Genomic DNA, 20,048 nt, shown 5'->3' on the forward strand with positions numbered 1-20,048 from the left:
TCAACAAATACTTCTGAATTTTTTCTCAGCAGCACTTAAACCTTGACAACACATATTTGTGAATTTTAGGGTTTTACAGCATGCATGCACTAAAAAATAAGTTATGTACACATCAGCAGCTAGTAAACCATAGTTATTTGCTAATGTTTTTTCATAACAGAGAGCAGTCCTTGACTCTAATAGTGCCTCCTACTTGGCACAAATATTCCACAACTGATCTACTAGTAAATTCTCATAATAAAACAGCATAAATGCAAGATACTCTTAAACATAGAGCATAGGCTAACACATTAGAATGTAAACATCCAAAAACATTTTAAGTCTTATCAAATTTCTGTGTATGAAACTTTCGTGTCAATCTAAAATTGAAACAATCACAAGCTTTCAAACCTACAATTTCTATGAAGAATGGAATATTTGAATATTTATACTCAAATACTTTGGGCAGAGAAGGCAACAACTAGTTTGGCTAAAGTGGTTTAGGAGGCAGTAGCAGGAAAAGCCTCTGAAGAGAAAGGACAAATTTTAGCATCAAGAGTCCATTTTAAATGCAGTTAAATACAAAACAATGCACAGTAATGTGTGCACTTGTCATCACCAAATTCTGTTTTACACAACTTTCTGGAATAATGCAAGGTACTAAGGAAAACTGGAATCTTTACTTTATCAGTGTGAATCTAATCAAATTTCATTGCTCTGAAAGTCCTTACATTTTATTTTTATAAATTAAATTAAATACATAATTTAAGTTTCAACTTTTAATATATTTTTTCATTTTCCTTATGTTCATTTTGTCACCTGTGTCTACAGTGGTCAGTCTAACACAATTAACTGCTAAAATATACCAGTGTTAAAGTAAATACTAAGCATTTTACTGTTATAATTTGTCTGAATATTAAACAAGACTTCACAGAAGAACGGGACAGACAAAACATTTTTCTATAATTAAGAAAATAATACCTTTTCTCCACATTTTGCCCGTCCTGGAGAGACTCCTGGGTCTCCTTTAGGGCCCTGTTGGAGAGAAATTAAGCTCAGTAATACCATTGGGAGAGAATCTCTAATAAAAAATGTTAAAACAAGTATTCTCAACTGTTACAGCAAGAGGAGAAAAAAATGTAAATGTGCTTCCTATTATAGATATTTTTCTCATAACTTTTTCAGTAAAGAGCTAGGACGAAAATAAAATAGTGCAGGTTCACAATGAAATGAGATTAACATTGTCCAAATTTTGTAAAGTCACAAAATTTTGAAAAGCAGATTTATTGGTAATCCAAGCAGGATTGGAGCAGATGCTCCAGCCATGTCTCCATCACTCAGGACAGCACCTGTTCCTCCAACAATGTGCAGGATTATCAGGCTGGATTACTGCATCAACCATAACCCTGTACAGGTTTCCTCAGGCTCAGCCTTCCCACGGTGCCAGAATCCACAAATTCACATTTTCTTAACTAATCTATTTTTCAAAGAGCCAAGAATAAAGCCAAACCTCATGGATACCCTTACATGACTTTGAAAACTCCCCCAGGTGTTTATCAGGAATTGGATGCTGAGGGATTGGATATTGGTTGGAACTGCTGGTCCTCACTCAGGGCTGGGCACTGCTCAAGGATATTGATGCTGTGCCATGTTTCAGAATCAACTGCACAAAGGATCCTTCAGCATAGGAGGGAAAAATTCATGCATCTTAAAGACAAAATAAAATTCTGCCTTCATTTACTGCTAGAAAGTTCTTGCAAGTCATCTGTCGTGTTTTAATGTCAAATAAGAGTGTGTTTGTTCCAGTGTGGTCAACTGGATCCTCATAGCCAAAACTTCAGGAGCACCTGGTTTATTTTTATTTAGAGAAAACCACTTCAGAATACACTTGTATTGAAAGGATAACTTATAATCAAACAGAAATTAAAGATATCACTAAGCACCAAGTAATATATATTTATTTATATTTAAATAAAATATATATAGGTACATACACATATGTACAATTCCTTCTATTCTTAAACTCATGGACAAAGCTACAGAACTGATCAAAATTATCATCCAGTGGAGGGAGAAAATAAATTATGAAACAAAGTCTAGGAGCAATTGGTTACAATTAATTATTTTCCTAGCAATGTATCCTATTATAGCCAGCATAAAAATATAATGAATCTTTAACTGTCCCCATAAAACTAGATTTTAAAAAAAACACACAAAAAACCCCAGAATCATTTGGTTTTACAGCACTTGGCACTGAAAGCTTTATTAGATTTCTTTTTATGTCCTCAAGCAGATTTTAGCACCTGTCATGACAAGTCAGATTCCTGCAATTAGGAATCACACTAAACAAATCATGGTGCTGCCTTTTTCCTAACAGATCTATCAAATTGTTCAAACTAAATATGAGTTGAAGGCATTCTGCAACTGCACAAATCTGTCAAATCTATTTAAAGGGCCTATGTTACACAAGATTGAAGGTGTTATTTGGGCTTTCAGTCCTGTATTTTTTCTTTGACGTTAAATATCACTTCCATAAAACTTCAGAAAATTATTCTACCATATTAACAAATAATGTCTGAGACATTAGAACATTTCGATATCAAATGTTAGACACAGACAATAAAATAGCAATTGATAGGGACTGCCAGTCTACATTTTTCCTTTTTAATTTTTTTAAGCAAAGCAGTAGTTTACAGCATCAAGCTGAGCTGATTTATAGGAACTCTTTTGGGAAGTACAGATTACTTGCAAATAGAACCATTTCCAAGTCGTCATTTTGCACACACAGGTGATTTTCATACTACTGAGCAATCTGCTATTTTGTTTTGATATGAAGTTCAATTTGATTTGTTACGTTTAATTAAAATATATTTATGGTAGCAGTCTCCACCTGTAAACAAAAGAAGGCATTACTTCTATCCTATAATAGAAGTTTTTGGGCTTCCAAAAATTCATTTAAAAGTTCCTGTATTTACATGGCACCATGGATAAGTAAACTCACCTTGGGACCTGGCAATCCTGGCAAACCTGGGTTACCATGTGGTCCTGGAACACCCTATTAAAAAAACCCAAACAAATGAAGGAGAACAACAAAGGGGATTATTCAATACACCACTGAACAAATGCGAATGGTTAGCAGAGAATAATTTTACTGCATCTTTCCTGCTTTTAGAATCACAGGTTAGGATTTTCAAAGGATTCACAAAAAATAAAACATACATGTCTTCCTGAAACTTAAAAGTAAAGGTGAGCACCCCCTTCTTTTACAAATCTGTTTCTATTGTCTTCCCAGGTAATTCTTAAAGGTTTTTGGCATAGTCACTGCAGTGTTGCTCTCCAGCTACAACACTTGAAGGTATGGAATAGAATCAGTGAAATCACATTCTGAGGTACAAAGCTATACACTGCAAAGGGAAGGAAGTGGATGAGTTCTTAGTGACTTAAAAGGTGTCTCAAAGCAATGTATCCTACCTTCTTTAAAAAAAAAAAAAAATCACAGATTCTCCTGATTCTCCCACAGCTAGTATAGAAAATGGAATTGTTACTAAAATAATTCAACTTAACTTATTCCAGGAATAGAATAAGCTATCAAGACTATCCAGTATAAGTGTCTGTTCCTGCAACACATTCAGCAATCTTCACTCCTTGAAAAATTGCACATTAGGGACAATATTTGTTGCAATGGCTGTCAGCAGCTGTTCATCTTCCAAGTACTGAGTGACCAAACTGGCGAAAATCTATCCCTGATAAACTGGCAACGAAGCTTCTGTTGAATTCACTAAGGCCAAAATTCTTCCAAAACTGTTCCAAAATCCAAATATCAAGTATAAAAAGAATATTTTTGAACCTTCTTGTATGTCTAGTGGTCTAACAACAGCTAAACTCAGTGTTTGTCTTTCTGCCACACGAGGCTGCATTTACCAATTTCACCTTGCAGTAACACTGGAAGCTGCATCCCTTAAGTGCTGCCTCTCACTAATGACAATGTTGACATAACTCCACAGAAATGCTAATCCCATGTGCTGTTTGAGAGATTAATTTGCACACTGGCAACTTTGGAGGCACTCTCGGGGATTTAGGAGAAAGGAAACAAACAGAAAGAAAGTGCCAACATAGCTGCAGTGCTGCAGTGGCTCCTGCTTTTGCTGCCTGCAGTGTCACTGTCCTGGGGCACAGTACTGGAATACACAAGTGCAAAAGTATTCTCATGGAATGAGGCAGCAGAGCAGTTTTAGGTATCACTAATTCTGAAACTTCATTATCAAGAAACTTGGAACAAGCCAAGACAATTAGAAAACACAGTCAGACGTGGGCTGCTTTACCATAGAATTTTAGGGATCAAAATCAACTTTCAATGGAAATCTCTACCCATTAATGACACATGCCCCAAGTGTCCCAAACACGTGGGTCTCTGTCAGGATCAGGTTTGGACACACACTCTGATGAAGGTCCAGGCAAGGCAGCTCCGCACTCTGCTGTTTCCCTTTGACACCTTGAGTCACATTTCAGGATCACAAATGGCAGCTTGTGTGAAGGAAAACAGAAGTCACAGGGCAAGCTGCTAGATGAGGAAATGAACTTTGAATCAACAAAGTTTCCACAGGCTTTTTGGCTCACAAAACTCGTGTCATAACATACATCATCACTAGCTGCACCTGCCTGAGTTTATCAGTATTGTACAAAGTAAAGAACACTGACATTTCAAAACTTTTTTTAAATCAAATAGTTTTATAGACTTGCTTGGCCCATATAAATATATTTTAAACTCAGAACTACTGGTAAATATTGATCTCAGCCATTTTCATACTTTTCCAGGCACCTTGCTGTAAGATGTCCCTTCACATTGGAAATCATATCCTACACAATTAATCCAGAGAACTCACACAGAGTGAGTGTGCTTTTAAGTACTCTATACCTGTAAAAAGACCTTCAGAAAAAAAATCCCAAACAAACTGCAGCTGGGCAAGGGCAGTCTCACCAATAGGCAAGGTCTTAAACATATAAACACCTCCTCTAAAATAAAGAAAATTTCCCAATTGTGAGGATCTACTTGGTTATGTGAGATCCTGCCCCTGATGCGAGACATATCCTTACCACAAGCTGTGTGCAACATAAAAAAAGTAGAGTTGTGAGAATTGTCAGCTCTTACACAGAAAGATCTGAGAAGTCATGAAGAGATGAATTTGAAGGAATGCTTTTCATTTTGTACTTTTAAGTGTGTCTCTTCTACTCCCTTGCCTCCAAAATGCTCTAGAGCATCAGTTCTTGGCCTCTTTGACCAGTGCACTTCCTACCCATGAGGCCAAGTTTAGAATATCCTGTGCTGTGCTGGCTTTCAATAGGCTATTGGGCAGCATCTGGTTTAAAAGTTCCTCAAAGGCCGAATCAAAACTCCTCCCACACATCTGCTGAGCCCCAATATAAACTACTCCCTGATCTCCCACTTTCCATCTGCCTTGATGAGGGCACTCCAGCCACAACCATTGACACCCCCAGCTCCCATGGCCTGAAATCAGCCACACAACAAAAGCTCCACCAGCCCCTCCAGCTGCCCTTCCCCTAAAACCCACCCTGATCAACCATCACCTCAGGGACTGCTCAAGCAAATGATTTTTGTACAATTGCACAAACTCAGATTCACCCTCTTTTGCCTCATCACTCATCTGTGCAGTGGCACAGCCACTGTGACAAAGCCCAGCTCTGTCCCCAGGCACAGGGCAAGGCTGCTGTCCCTGCTCCTGCTGGGATGCACCCACTCACACAGAATAAATCATTCCTACTGTAGCTCATTTCTGTAGCAAATCGCTCTGATATCAACCTGTGATCAAGTTGCTGAAGCTTAAGAGACTAAAAGAGATTTTTGGGATTACTTTTTCCCCCCACTCTGTCGTGCACTGGTTAATTTTGTATCCTGCACCTGCTCCTCAGAAGCTGTGCCCTGCATTGCTCCCTGCCCCTCACTCCAAAAACAAATGAATGTGACCTTAGATTGCAGCAGATGGGAGCAGCATGGAAAAACCAGAAGCTAATACTGGGAGCAGCAAAAGCCAGGTACAAATATAATAAAGCTCAGTGTGTGCACCCATAAATGGAATTAACTATGCTGGGAGCTCACAGCAGGAGAAAGTGTTTGTTTGTCTTGCTTTAACCTTCCTGCCAAATGTTAAGAATCATGCACTTTCATAATCACTAAGCATATGAATAAAGCTGAGAAAAACAAAACCATGCAAACTCCAGTCTGATTACTGGTGACCTGCCCAGAGGTGCAGAAGTGCAGAGTTGTTTTACTCACCCGAGGACCTCTCTTCCCTGAAGGACCAGGTAAACCTGGAGGACCTGGAGGACCCTGGTGACAGAAAACCAAAGCAGTTGAGGCTGAAACCTGACACAAGGACACTATCACAACTCTAGATGAAACCAGTTTTGCTAACTGACAACCCTGTGCTCGTGCTGACTCCCTCAATTTGAAAACCAATTCCAAAACTACAAGAAAGCATGTTTTTGATCTGACTTCCAATCAGATTTCTGTTTAGAAAGTATCCTGTATCAGAGAAATTGGAGCTAACAGTCCAGATAGTAACTTTTACTCAAATGCATTGGTACTAGAGGAAGAAAAGATCCAATGAAGAAAGAAATGCAATGTATTTCTAAACAAAGGGCACAGAATAATTAAGCCTTTTCAATAAGCTTGCTGGCATGCCAAACGCTTTAGAAAGGTTGGAGTAGCTGTGAAAAAATGATACCACCTCACAGAAATTACAAATATAAAATAGAGAAAATAAAAATGGACAAATTACTGTTCAGTTTCCTATTAAAAGCTTCTGCTAAGAATAACTGGTAGCGCATTTGCCCTTCTATATAATGAATATCACTCTTTAAAGATAATGCAAACTTTTAAAGATGCTAGTATACCATCAAATGTATCTTTTGCAAATGAATTAGACTATTAGTCACCATATTAGATAGTGTAACAGCCCCTGCATATCTAGTTGTTTTGAACAATGAAACCTTTCCTTTTCTGTATAATGACTGCTGTTCAGATTCAAAACCCCAGGATCTACCTCACTGTACTCAAATATAAATGAGTGCTCTAAACTAAAATCTGCTCTACTTTATATTCTATTTCACCCATCAAATTCGAGTCCTACAGAGGGATGGGCTGTTCTCAAGGGTGAGTTCAGCCCCATCCATGCCTGCACAGCAAGCCCCAGCTGTGACAGGAGCCATGTACCTTCTGCAAGGCAAATGGGCATCAGCGAAGTCAGACCTCATGCAAGAGGTGTGTGCATGAGAGCAGGAGTCCAACCTGCTCTGGGGCTCAGCCCAGGCTTCCTCACACTCCTCTGCTCTGTATGTATGACATCCTCTCAGCTGAGACACCAGGCAAAACACCGAGTACCACACTGCCCACCACCAAACAACAGGGCTGAAACCTGGCTGAAAGAAAACCAGGAAAACCAGAAAGGCCATTATGGTGGCTGAAATTACCAACAGGAAGGTTTTGCAAACAGGAAAGAGATAAAAAAGGGAAATGAGAAAGGAAAGAAAGACAAACACCCCTGAAGGTTTTATTAGCAAGCAACATTTCATTAAGACAAAAGCTGGATTTTTAAAAACCTCCAGTTTTATGTGATACTTTTTTTTTTATTAGAAAGGTAATGTCACTGCAGAGAAGACAGTGCTGTCTATGGAATTTAGACATCATCAAACTAATTACATTAATTTGACCAAAATACAGGTCACTTATGCACAGTTCTGGGAAAACTGTTGTTCTGATGACTAAAAATATGAATTATTTTCTCTCAAATCAATCATAATAAACGTAGAAGTTAAAATGCAGTTGGGAATATCTGCATGTCCATACATGCTACATTAAGTCACGCTGAAACCCATAGCTGCACTTCCCTCTCTGTGCAATTTAGAAGACACAAATCTGTGTAAGAGTTCTGGTCTTTAGATCAAACCATAACATGTCACACTTTTAGCATAGGATGTTCTCTATTCACTATGCTTACATAAATGCTAACACCCTCATTTTTCTCAAGTTGAAGGACCCCATGTTTAATAGCACAAGAAATGTAACAAAGAGACACATGGAAAACTCTTGACCTGGCATTCCTGTCCAGGTTCAAAAATGCACTTGAAAGGGCACAGAGAGGTCCTACTCTGCCCTGCTGCAGCAATGTGTTTTTAATATCTCCTCTCAAAATGTAAGTTAGGAGATGCCTTTTGATTAGATAATTATCCTGGGACTATAAAAGAAAACATTTTTTGTTAAGTGAAATAGTTGCAACTAGTGTGCATTCTTTTGTGATTTGTGCTCTTCTCTATCCCTGTTTCAGACATTTCCTTAAAAATACATTAATAGCTAAACCATTTGATTACATACATTAATAGCTCACCATTTTCCTAATAGAAATCTTACAGAGCATTAAGATTCCTGATCTTTGTTGCTGATTTATTGAATGAGGGCAGTGAGAACATTTTTCTCTATGTGACTTCTAAATTTTTTGAACACTATCTGCTTCCTTTGCAACAGAAAACAAACGAATGAACACCCAAATCCAACCCACCCTTACTTTGATTACTGTAATTCAAATGTAACTATCTCTTTTCATACTAAAAGTAAACCATAAAAAAAGGAAAATCTAATCACAACCAAGCCCTCAGAAACCCCTACAAGAAGTAGCACAATATATACTAGGCAGACAGAAATTAATAACTCTTTCCCAGAGCATTTTAAAACATAGTCAACTGTTGCAGATGGAGTCTCTGGTTCACAATAATTAGTAGCTAGCCCCAGCCATCCAGGTGTTTGATTAAAATATTAAAGGACTCTCCTTAACCAGAGGATGTTACCCTTTAGCCTCCACCAGAGACTTCTCCCTGCAACTCGGGCAACGCCTCTGCTGAGAGCGGACTCCAGTGGAGCACACTTAAATCCTCCTGGACATGCTGTCCCAAGTTACACGTTATCCTGTCCTATGCATTTCTACAATCTGGGAAAGCAACTGCAACTTCAAATCAGTATGACTATTTTTATACTGGCTAGGAAGCTACTTAAGCCTCTCAGGCATCCATGTAAACCACAGAAATCAACATCTGAGAGTGAGCCAATCTCTCTTAAACCAAGGAATAAGTCATTTGTTTGAATAGCTTTTCTTCCAACTACTGGAAACAGTAATTAAACAAACCTGAAGCAATTAGATATGTTAATGTGATTTTTAGCATTTGACACTTTAACCACCATTATCAAACAAAACAGAACAAAAAAAGTTACTTTGTATAAATATTAGAGATGCTAACTTAAAATCGTTTAACAAAACCAGTTTGCTCAAAACAGATAATTTGTACCCTAAGAAAGGTACTACAACTTACTGTCTTTAGGAATTGTAAAAATTTCATTTAGGTATTGAGCGAAGAAGATAAAATTCCAAATAATCATTGCTTAATCCTGAGATAATAAAAGTAGATGCTACTTTTCCAGAAATTTTCACAGCCCTTCCAATGGTTACTGGAATAAATGTAAGGAACTTTCCTAGACATAAAATAACTTCCACTGTTTTCCTAGGCACTGAAGCCCTGTGTTACTTGTGTTACATGTGTTTTAAACTTGACCTATTACCCAGAAGTAATTTCATTTACATATAGCAAGTCTCTAAGATTTCAGATGCACAGCAATAAATTCTGCATTAAGTAGTTAAAACTTCTGTACAGGCACATGTTGATTCTCATGCCATTTAATATCTAAATCCTAACCACTGAACTTTCTCTTGTGAAGCAGCTATGAAGTTTCTCTTTAAAAGATCTTGCCTATATCTCAGCCACTCAAACTTAGCTCAGCTCAAACTATTCTTTTTTAAAAGAGTAAGTAAAGAAACATACCAGTTTAACATCTGATTGATCAAATATGAAGGCAGGCAGTCTTTCAGCAAAACAAAGAACCCATGAAACTTTCTGCACATCACCAAAATACCTGCAGTGCAGCAGTGAAATAAACAGAACTATCAGATTCCAAACCCATTCTAAAACCTCTCCATGAGGAAATTTCACTTCTAACACTGCTAATAAAATTTGTTCTATTGTTCAGGTATCACTCTGATAAGCTATGTTTTCCTTATATCCCACCTAAAATTTTATTCTGTCTTGCCACACTTTATGTGAAGAAGCAAAAAAGTATCTATATTGACTAGCCCTTTGCAAAACTATAACTATATTCCTTCCTAACTTTCATTACTAAAAACACTTCTGTTTTAAACTTTGCTCAGAATCATATTTTCTATAACTATATCTGTATTACTGCAATCATCTGCAATACTTTCCATCTGTCTACATCCTTTTTAATGCTCCACATCTAAAGTTGAGGACACTCCCCCAAACTGCAACTTCATCATATCCAAACCAGTAGAAAAAGCAGCCTGTCTCTGATGCTCACCATTCCTCCTAATGCATCAAACATCACAACAGAAAGATGTATTTATCCTCTACTGCAGTATGATACCAATCTATCATCCTGATGACTGTCAAAGCAGTCACTCCCCCATAATCTATTTGCACTTTTAATTTCTGCACTACATTTAATCCCATCAGTTTTAGATTACCTGGAATTCCGATCCTGTCACTCAGAATTATTATTTGCCCCTGGAGTGCTTTGTTTACCTTCTTTAAGCACTTCATACAGATACTGATTTAACTATTGTGCAACAAGGATCCTACCAAATTTGAATGTCCACCTATTGTTTTAATTCTTGTTTCATTTGCATTTCACTGGAAACAAGAAAAGCTGCACACTTCTCCTTCCAAATGCCCTAGAGCAGGCAGTCACCTCTGTAGGGTTACCCTCCTTTCTTTACAGTAGTGGAATTCTCCCTTTGCCAAGAATTCCTACAACAGTCAAAGCCATGTCATCAACATCAGAGAAATATATATGGCTTTGGGTTATGGATTGAAGGTTTTCAATATTGTTGTGCAGAAGACTGGGAAACTGCAGCAGTTGTAGGGGAATTAAATTTAATGTTTGAATTTTTAACAATAACAATACTTTTTGCTACTAAAAATAAACCTGCAGGAATCTAAACTTTTTATCTGAATCATCAGATACTGAGATTTCTCAGCCTGGGCAGGGAAATGCATGAAAGGGATTAAGTGACAATTATATCCCCTGTGATTAGGGGGAGCCTCAACAAGCAATTTTGTTCAACTGAGAAATAAGCAAAGTGCAAAGAGCAGAACTGTGAAAGGTTAGCTAAGAGAAAAATAAGTGAAATAAGTGTGAAAGGGAAGCTACTGCTGTTCATTTAATATACATTTGGGATCTCTGAACTGCTCTCTCAGTGATTGCAGTAGCATATCTCATCCAGGACTCAATTCTGCTTATTGCTGGGCTTGCCATTTCCCATTCCTCCTGACAACAATTCCAGACTGCTTCTCTTTACCAGCTAGAAGGAACATCACCATTTGGTCTTCTACAATTCCTCCTTCTGGCAAAGTGTCTTGAAAACCCAGAAAGCTTTTCCAATAAAGGAAACTAATTCCTAGTTCGTTTCTCTTGGAATGCCACATCCTGTGAGATAAGCCTGAAGATGCAATTACCCACCAGCAAGTAACATAAATCAGCTCTTCAGCTCACATCAGCCTCTCCTTTTACCAGTGTGGGACTATGCACCATGTTATTGCAAACTACTTCAGGATTGTGCAATGAAAAAGATCAGCTTGAAAGTTAAACAGTTAAAAATACACACCACACTTATTTTTGTATTCTTTACAGATTGCCAACACCTTCTGCACCCCAAAAAGGAGTGGCTATCAGATGAACAGAGTAGCATTCCCTTGAAAGAAGAGTTTCAGGAAATCTTACTATTTCAGTTTAAACTCACTTCGTATTTTTCTAGGGGGGTTTTACTCATTGCAACTGCTAGAATTTTAATCAGGCTTTTAATAGTTTTGAAGAAATAGTTGTTCCCTTTTTATACCCTATCCATAAATGAAAGCCTGAATTCTGGAGTCCTGCTTTGCAGTGGTGGGTGAATTCCACAGCTGTGGGATCATGGAATATAAGAGGCCTAATTATACAAGGCAAGAATCAGTTCTGGTAGATGATTAAAAGCTAAAAGAAGCCGAGTAGTTAAGAACCACAAAAGCTAGTTCTTGCCTGTCAATTCCAATAGAACGAACATTAACTTCTCTGTTCAAACCTTGAAAGAAGATTCAAACCAACCACAACATAGTAAAAGAAGTAAAAAGAAGGGGTTTCATGCCTCATCAGGACTTTTTGCTGCAAGGGAAGTTTTCAAGTTCTTCAGTGCTGCTTTTTTAGGCTCTACCTTGCAAAGACTCCGTGAGTGCTTATGTACTGAAGTGTTAGAGCCACACATATAAAGGCTGCATTAATTCTTATCTTCTCTACATGGGAGGACTAAACTGAGAAAGCAAACCAAGATCATCTCTTCAAGTCTGAGGCCAACAGCAGTAGCAGATACTGAGCCACACAATCCCCATAGAGCACAATTCTTAGTTTCATGCAGAGACCTCCTGTCCCTTTGGGGCCAGCCCCTCTGGCAGAGCAGTGTTTTAGCTTTGCCTCTGTTCCAGCAGGGGCTGCTGGCCCCTTCGACCAACCTGAAGCCCACAAAGGTCCAGATTAACTTCTCACCTCTGCCACACATCTTTAAGACCTTGGGCGTGTTATCTAAATCCTGACCCAGCAAAACACCTCAGCACAAATGCACCATATTCCCTACAGACTACAGCAGGGAATTCTGCATTCCTAAGCAAGACAAACTTCTTTCTGCATCCCCAGTCTATAGGACAGGCATTGACGATGGTAACACAGACACCTCTGAACCCTTCAAATTAGCTGTCATCTTTGCCACTGTATGCATAGTGCCTGTGTCTAGAAAAACAACCTGGAGCATTTGCTTGGAGTTTCTTACTAATGCAAACAATCAGCTTTATCAGCAGCCATTTCTGTGACATGTAAAAAAGAATGGATTTACTTTCTTGGCTGTGACTGACTGAAATTACAACAAACAAGCTACAGGCTAAAATTAAAACCTTCCATTAGTAGTTACTAAACATCCTAAGGTCCAAAAATGGAAATTAAGCTCATGCTGATGACAGCTACATATGCTTAGTGATATGTCACCATAAAAGCTATCATAAGGGACAAAGACAGAAAAAAGACTGACTTCACAATCAAAAAAGATTAAGCAAGAGCACTTTTGGAGTAGTGTGAATTACTCATTAACACATTTTTCAATTGTATAGCAATTACTTTGTGCCTGGATCCTGTTTAGAGTAAAAGCTAAAATTTTGAATAGGTTCTTAGTTGTTAACTAGTTAAAGAAAAAAATATTTCAGTGCTAAAAGAATAGACACAATAAATTTACGGGCATATTTAAATATATATTAGGAGCTGCTTAACACATATCAAATTGCCTTCCAGTAATGACCACACAGATGAACACTTACAAAACCAAAAACAAACAGACAAAAAATGCAAGTGAAATTATTTACTTCATGCTATGGTTTAAAAATTTTAACCAAAATCTCACACAAGCACAAAGCATGATCTATCATATTTCCCAGGCCAAGCAGGAACTGATGTTCTTTCTGGTCTGTAGCTTCATATATGTGGGCACATTTTTATGTTTTAGAAAGTTTATGAGCCTTGTGCACACAATAAGAAAGGATAAACAAGCTTCTATTAAAAATACTATTGTGTATTTGCAATTGTATCAAAAATCAATTACCCTGTGAATTTAAAACATACCTCAAAATCTTGTAAGACTGTTCTAAAAACTATTTTCCATGCAGGTTTACTTGACCACATAACCTTAGATTATGAATGATTGCAGACTAGATTCTGCAGCTGGTCTGTTTCTACAGCTATAAATTTTGACAGCATTGCTCAGCTAAGAAAACTGTATTTGTGAACAGCATTAAATTAGCCTGCAATTTTATTAAGTGAGCAGTCTCTGTAATTAGTGGTTACAAACACCCAGCTGCATTCCAAATTTTAAAGAAGTCTGGGTTGCCTACCACTTCACCAGAATGAATATCTTGGATATCTTTATATTCTTCCAGTAAATAAAAGTATATGACACTTACACTAAAATTACATGAGAAAGAGACATATTTAAGGCACATAAACATTTGTACAATACAGCTGGGAGAAACTGCAGTCACAGCTTTGGCATGCTTGAAGAGGTTTATTTCAAAGCTCTGTTAAATGTATGCTGCTACAATATAGTAAAAAGAGTAATAAAGATAACTTACAGGAGGTCCAGTTTCCCCCTTTGGACCTCTGACACTTCCCCTTTCAAACATTTTGCCAAGATCTTCATAGTCATAAGCATAATTATCAATACCATTTTCATAACTGTTTTCTGTATGATAAGTCTCATCAGCATCAAGTGCACCTTCCTGCCCTAGACGTGGTTGATTATCCAGAGGGAGCTCAGCAGGCAAACTGTACAGGGTTGTGGTGAGGATTTGCTGCTTTTTGCTTGGCTCATCTAAATGCTGTTTTGCTTTTTCCATTCCCTTGCTCTTAGTTTTACTCTGTTTTACAGGGGGGATCAGAGAAGGCTCACTATGTCTGCCTGCATCTTCTGTGGTATTAGCTGAACTACTTGGATATGATCCTGCAGGAGTTTTAGTGATGTTTCTTTTTCTGCTCATCTCCTGCTGCTGAAGAGCCAGATGGATGTTCTCCTGGAGTTCTGTTTGAGGCCAAGCTTCCAGCAACAGAGGTTTGGTCTCTGCAAACTCCCATGCAGAGGCATTTCTTAACTCAAAGCGGTCTGGTAGAAACTGAATCTGAGCACCGTTGGCAATAGGCACGTTTGACAATTCTTTCCATCTATAAGCTGATATATCTTCCTGGTTTTCCTCATCAATGATCATCTTTGAAAACACATCCAGCCCATCTGACCCAAGTGGAGCCCCTCGCAGAGATCGATAGGTCTCAGCCTGGCGACACTGCTGTTTCACATATTTACAATAGTTTGCAGAGGCTTCTGCAGAGGGAATGATATCGAGCTGACAGATAACTCCTTCAAAGCTGACAGAGTGAGAGTTCATCCTTCCCAGGGTAAATACACCCTCTGAACCAAATGTCTCCACTTCAGAAAGCACTTCACTGCTGTAGTACTTGTTTCCACACTCAGCAAACATCGAGACAGTCTTGTCCCCAGTGCCAATGGCAAATGAATGCCATTGTTCATTATGAACACAATAATCAAAGTACACGGGCTGCTTCCCTCCAGTGTACACCGCTACCTTTCTCGGGAGCAGCTGGACACCAAACTGCAGTCTGCCTCTGCTCCTAACACTGAACAGAAAAGCATTACTGGCTCTGTAAGAGTACAACCCAACCAATAAGGTGAACTGATGCCCTAGGTTCGATGGTATGACTTGAGAGACGGGGCACTCAATGTGTGCATCATTACTCAGCACCACTCCTGACGCAGTCAGACGAACACCCCGAGGGAACAGAGAGGAAGTTGAGGGCACTGCTGCCTCTGATGGCTCTTGGACATCTTTCACAAGGCCTAGTTGATGAAGAACATCTATTGCTGTAAAAAGAAATAAAGGCACACTGTTGATTTAATTTACAAGTTCATATATTCAGATCCATATAAACAAATGTACACACAACATTTTAACGAATCTGTACCTCTCAGAGCATATACACTTCACACAGTAAGGCCATCAAATCCCTAGTGGAAGGCATTGATCTTTCACATAAATCAAACAAATAATTAAAGCCAGAGAAAAATTTCCATCTTAAAAAATACAACCGAACTAAACACACAGAAAGGCCCACAAACTGCCCATTGTAGTTTAATTCATTTATGACAGTGAAAAATCCTCATTTGCTCTCTTCAAACTTTCCAGTGATCAATGAATACACTTTCATTAGCTCCTTATTTATTTAACTAATCCTGTCTACTCTTTGAGCAGAGAATTCTTCAATAAATCCATGCTGTTCCTCTTTATCTGAAAATTTCAAATCAAAGCATGTGAGGGAAGGGTTGCTTTGTTTATAAGAAGGGACAAGCTATTTATAGCACAGTAACATCTCCTTCCCCTCCATGTAGTTTACTTGTTAGGGCCATGGATAAGGTGAACTCTGGAGCAGTGGAAGTGGTGAGGAGCAAGGAAAGAGGAGAATTGTCAGGACCCAAGGTGCAGTGCTCCTGTCTTCTGGCTCACCTCTCCCCTCGAAGTGCACAAGGCTGCAGCTACCATGACATTGAATTAAGAGTGCACTCCACAGCAGGAGAACTAAGGAGACAGAGCAGCCAGCTGTGCTACTCATTGATATTCCATAGATTCGGCTTTGATATGTAGAAATCTGGATAGATCTTTCTGCAGGGAAGAATGGGCAGTGGTTTATTCTCTAGTTCCTCAGTCAGTGTGAGCTGTGTCCTTTAAGCTTTTCCATAGTCTGGCCATACAGGGTCTCCATCTTTTACCTGGCTAAATATCTTCACCTAATGGGTAGAAAAACAATTATCTATCATCCTGATAAACTGAAATAATATCTGTACTGGGATAAGAAATCAAAGATGTCTTTGAGTAAATCAAGAGTTGAAGGTGACCCAATTATTTCTTATTGCCTAAATCAGATTTGGGCAAGTTGGAGGGCACAGACAACTTCCTTCAGGCAAATATAAACACACTGTTACATCCCTTATGATGCAGCTGAAACACTACAAAGGCCTTAGCAGGAACTAAACCACACATCCCCAGGAGCCTTTCTGTAGGATCTCAAACTAAGGTAACATTTATGGCATTGATTGATTGCTAAAACTGTCTGCCTGTTTGTGAAAGGTGCAGAATACTGCAGATGTTGAATCAAAATGCAATCATGGAAATACAGAATGAGAAGATTAGGAACTAAAACATATAACATGGGAAAAGGCTGAAGGAACAACATTTGCTTGGCCTGGAGACAGGAAGGTTTGGTGGAATCTAAATAAAATTGTGCATTATCTGAATTGAGGCCATAGGGGAAACAGAGAAAAGCTGAGGAGGAACAGGCACAAGCTGCAGCACAAGAAATTTCAGCTCCATGCAAAGAAAAAGAATTCTCACTGCAAAAGTGGTTAAATGTTGGGGGACAGAGACATTAGGTAGTCTCTATCCTTGGAGATTTTCAAAGACCAGCAGCACAGGATCCAGCAACCTGTACAACCTTCAACATTGACCCTGACCTCAGCAGGAGTTGGGACCAGATGAGTTCAAGGTCCCCCTAACCTAAATTTTCAGATTTTTTTTCACAAGGAGAAACAGAAGACTAGTTCTCATAAACAGCACTGCACAGCATACAATATCATCTGTTTCCACCTCACTGGAACAACTTCAGTGAAAACCTATATTAAAAACTATTTGTAATATCTAATAATTGCACTGATCAAATAAGCCTCGCTGGGCAGACACAGGCACTTTCTGCAGCATTTGGCTGGGGCTACTTTTGCAATGCACATGCTTATACTAAGTAAATAAAACTATTATATGGCACAACAAAAATTTAGAGTAAAGAAGAAAAGTTAAGGATCTGCTGCTATATTAAAAGAGCTGCTGAAACAAATGAATGTTTATGCTTTAAGTGGAAAAAAGGTCTCCTTTCCCAGTTTCCCTTTGTCTGTTTACTGAATGCATTCATAGCAAACTTTAAGAATAGACAGATGTTGGCTTGGTTTCAGTGGTAAATTATGAGAAGCGCCTGAGATTTCCTTGAGAGTGATTTATAAATTGGAACCAAAAGCACCAACCTGAACACACTGTACATCTTGGAAATTAATTACACACCTTGTAGTGTTTCTAGTCATGTTGGAGATTCATGGACGGGCCAAGATTATCCTGGCGAGCAGCCAGTGCAGACAGAGGTATGGAGAGAGAATATTTCTGCACAAAGTCCTGTGTATGCCAATTTCTCAAGATGTTTTGCCTCAGAGCAATTAATTCACTATGGCTGTATTTTTATCTGTCAGGCTGATAACAGAGGTCAGGTTATAGTGGAGCTCTAAAGCACAGTGCATCTGCTAATGAACCACCACACTTTCCCAGGACCCTGTCCTGCCTGCAGCTCTGGAGGAGAAGGCTGTGCTTGCACTGCCCTTGGGAAGGGGAGCTGGGAAGAAACACAGTGCTGAGCTCTGGGCAATGCAGTCTCACACATGCAAACAGTCCCCAAGGCACAATACACTGCTCCACTGCTTTTCTGCACTGCCTGGGCCAGCTGACTGCACAAGGAGAACAGCTGCTAGTCCAACCTAAGGTTGTGTCTAAATATCACATCCTAACCTGAAATACTGGGCAAGTAATTGTATTTTTAAAAATTTTTAATTACATATTTTTATTTAAAATAGTAATGCATGTGATCTATCCAAAGTATAAATTCAAGTACAAAATAAAAAGCTTAAACTGGTTTAAAATAGTCAGCTTAAAAATTACATTCAAGTCTATCACTACAGAATGGCAAGCTGCAAGCAAAATTGCCAAACTTCTGGCAGTTCTGATTTGAAAACTTTAAAAGTTATTTTTAAAAAAATCATCAGTGAGCATGATGAAAAATAAGACTATTCTTTTTCTATCCCGCAATACACTTCTGCAAGCAATGACAGGTCTTGAGAGAGCTAAACACAAAATAAATATTGTGTGAAAAATGACATCAAACAAGTAAATATAAAGGAATTATTCCTTGCTGACTTGCTGCCTGTTAACCCACTGTCAAGCCAAAGGCTGTTCCAAACTTTTTTGGCCAGTCATTTCACTTCTGGTCCAACATGCATTTTTATTTTATTTTAAGGCTTTCAGAAGCTCTTGGCAGCACATAGGATTTTGGGAGCAGGCAACGCTCTCATTCTTCCTCCCAGCATGACAACCACTATTTGCTTTACCTATCAGTTGTCAGTTTTCTTTGTTTACCCATGTCTGCAAAACATCTGTCTTCACTTACTGCTTATTCAACCCATTAGTTCCCCAAATTGTAACAGCTCAACTTCTTGAAGGAAAGGTTGTTTTGGATTTTTGGTGCCAAGTGCTTTCTTTCCACTTCTAGGAGATCTTTAAAAATTCACAACCTTACTGCATCATGAGGGAAGGCAAAACCTAACACCAGCTTTGGCAAAAAGCCTTCTGACCCTTGTGTGGCACAAAAATAACCCTACAAAGGAATTGGGGAGGGATGAAGGGATTTGATTCTTGGACTGTTTCACACACATATTCCATTCAGTCCCTCTTGCTTATTTCCCACGTTGCTCCACACTCACAACTGCTCTGAAGGCAGGATCTCTGAGATGCTCTCCCTGTTTCAGCAATCTGAGTGCACACATTTCTCCCTTTCCCTTTTCCAGTGTGGGTAAGGGAAAAGACAAGGGCCATTCATCCATCAGCTCCACCAGAACCAAGAGTAGTTACTCATCAGATTGTCCATTTTCTAGGTGATGATGCATCTGCACCTGATATATTGAGATACCTGGCTGCAACAAATGCTCTCCCACATGCCAGATCAGATGACTGGCATAGGAAAGTCAGCAAGACACATTAATTCTGCATGTCCTTGAGTCCTCAAAGTACTGCTCCTGAGGAATGAGACTGTATCTTTACATACACTTCACTGAACATGATTTATAGCAGCATACCAAATTGAACAACATGTATCTTCTCAGGTAAAGCATCCAGAGGCTCTCTCCTCAGCTCAGGAGAGAAGTCATGTTAATTAGCTAGCATCTTTGTGTTTGGCAGAATATTCTTTTTTTCCAAAATGCAACTGCCAAGAAAGTTTAAAAACCAGAGTGCTAACATGTTCCTAATGGGCACACAATCCTGTTCCTGGACAAACACTGAGCACCACAAATGCAATAATGCAGCTCTGCAGCCTATGTACTAAAACTGAAGGATATATCTGAAATGCTCTTTTTCTTTTTTCCTGAGGAGGTTTCCTTCTCTGAACTGCTTTTTCCAGCTTTGTTTACACATTGTGCAAATAAAGTGCAAGAAGAATCAAATTCGCTCATGGGAAGAAAGTTGCATCCAGGTTAAATGCATCATTTTGA

At 38.8% G+C, this 20,048-nt stretch overlaps 1 protein-coding gene across 2 annotated transcripts in view; it reads right to left on the bottom strand.

The window, feature by feature from the left end:
• Positions 1-20,048, bottom strand: part of COL24A1 (collagen type XXIV alpha 1 chain) — a 125,700-nt gene that overhangs the window by 98,212 nt on the left and 7,440 nt on the right. For both annotated transcript variants that reach the window (XR_015805403.1, XM_014883174.2), the window contains exons 3-6: positions 14,257-15,557; positions 6,272-6,325; positions 2,981-3,034; positions 961-1,014 (exon numbers count right to left, since the gene is read on the bottom strand). Coding sequence is in view for 1 of the 2 variants with exons in the window: in XM_014883174.2 (XP_014738660.2) it covers positions 961-1,014; positions 2,981-3,034; positions 6,272-6,325; positions 14,257-15,557 (1,463 nt within the window). In the remaining variant the exon portion in view is untranslated. The remainder of the gene's footprint in view (positions 1-960; positions 1,015-2,980; positions 3,035-6,271; positions 6,326-14,256; positions 15,558-20,048) is intronic.

This window comes from Sturnus vulgaris, chromosome 9 (genome assembly GCF_052056855.1).
Source record: "Sturnus vulgaris isolate bStuVul1 chromosome 9, bStuVul1.hap1, whole genome shotgun sequence".
NCBI lineage: Eukaryota > Metazoa > Chordata > Aves > Passeriformes > Sturnidae > Sturnus > Sturnus vulgaris.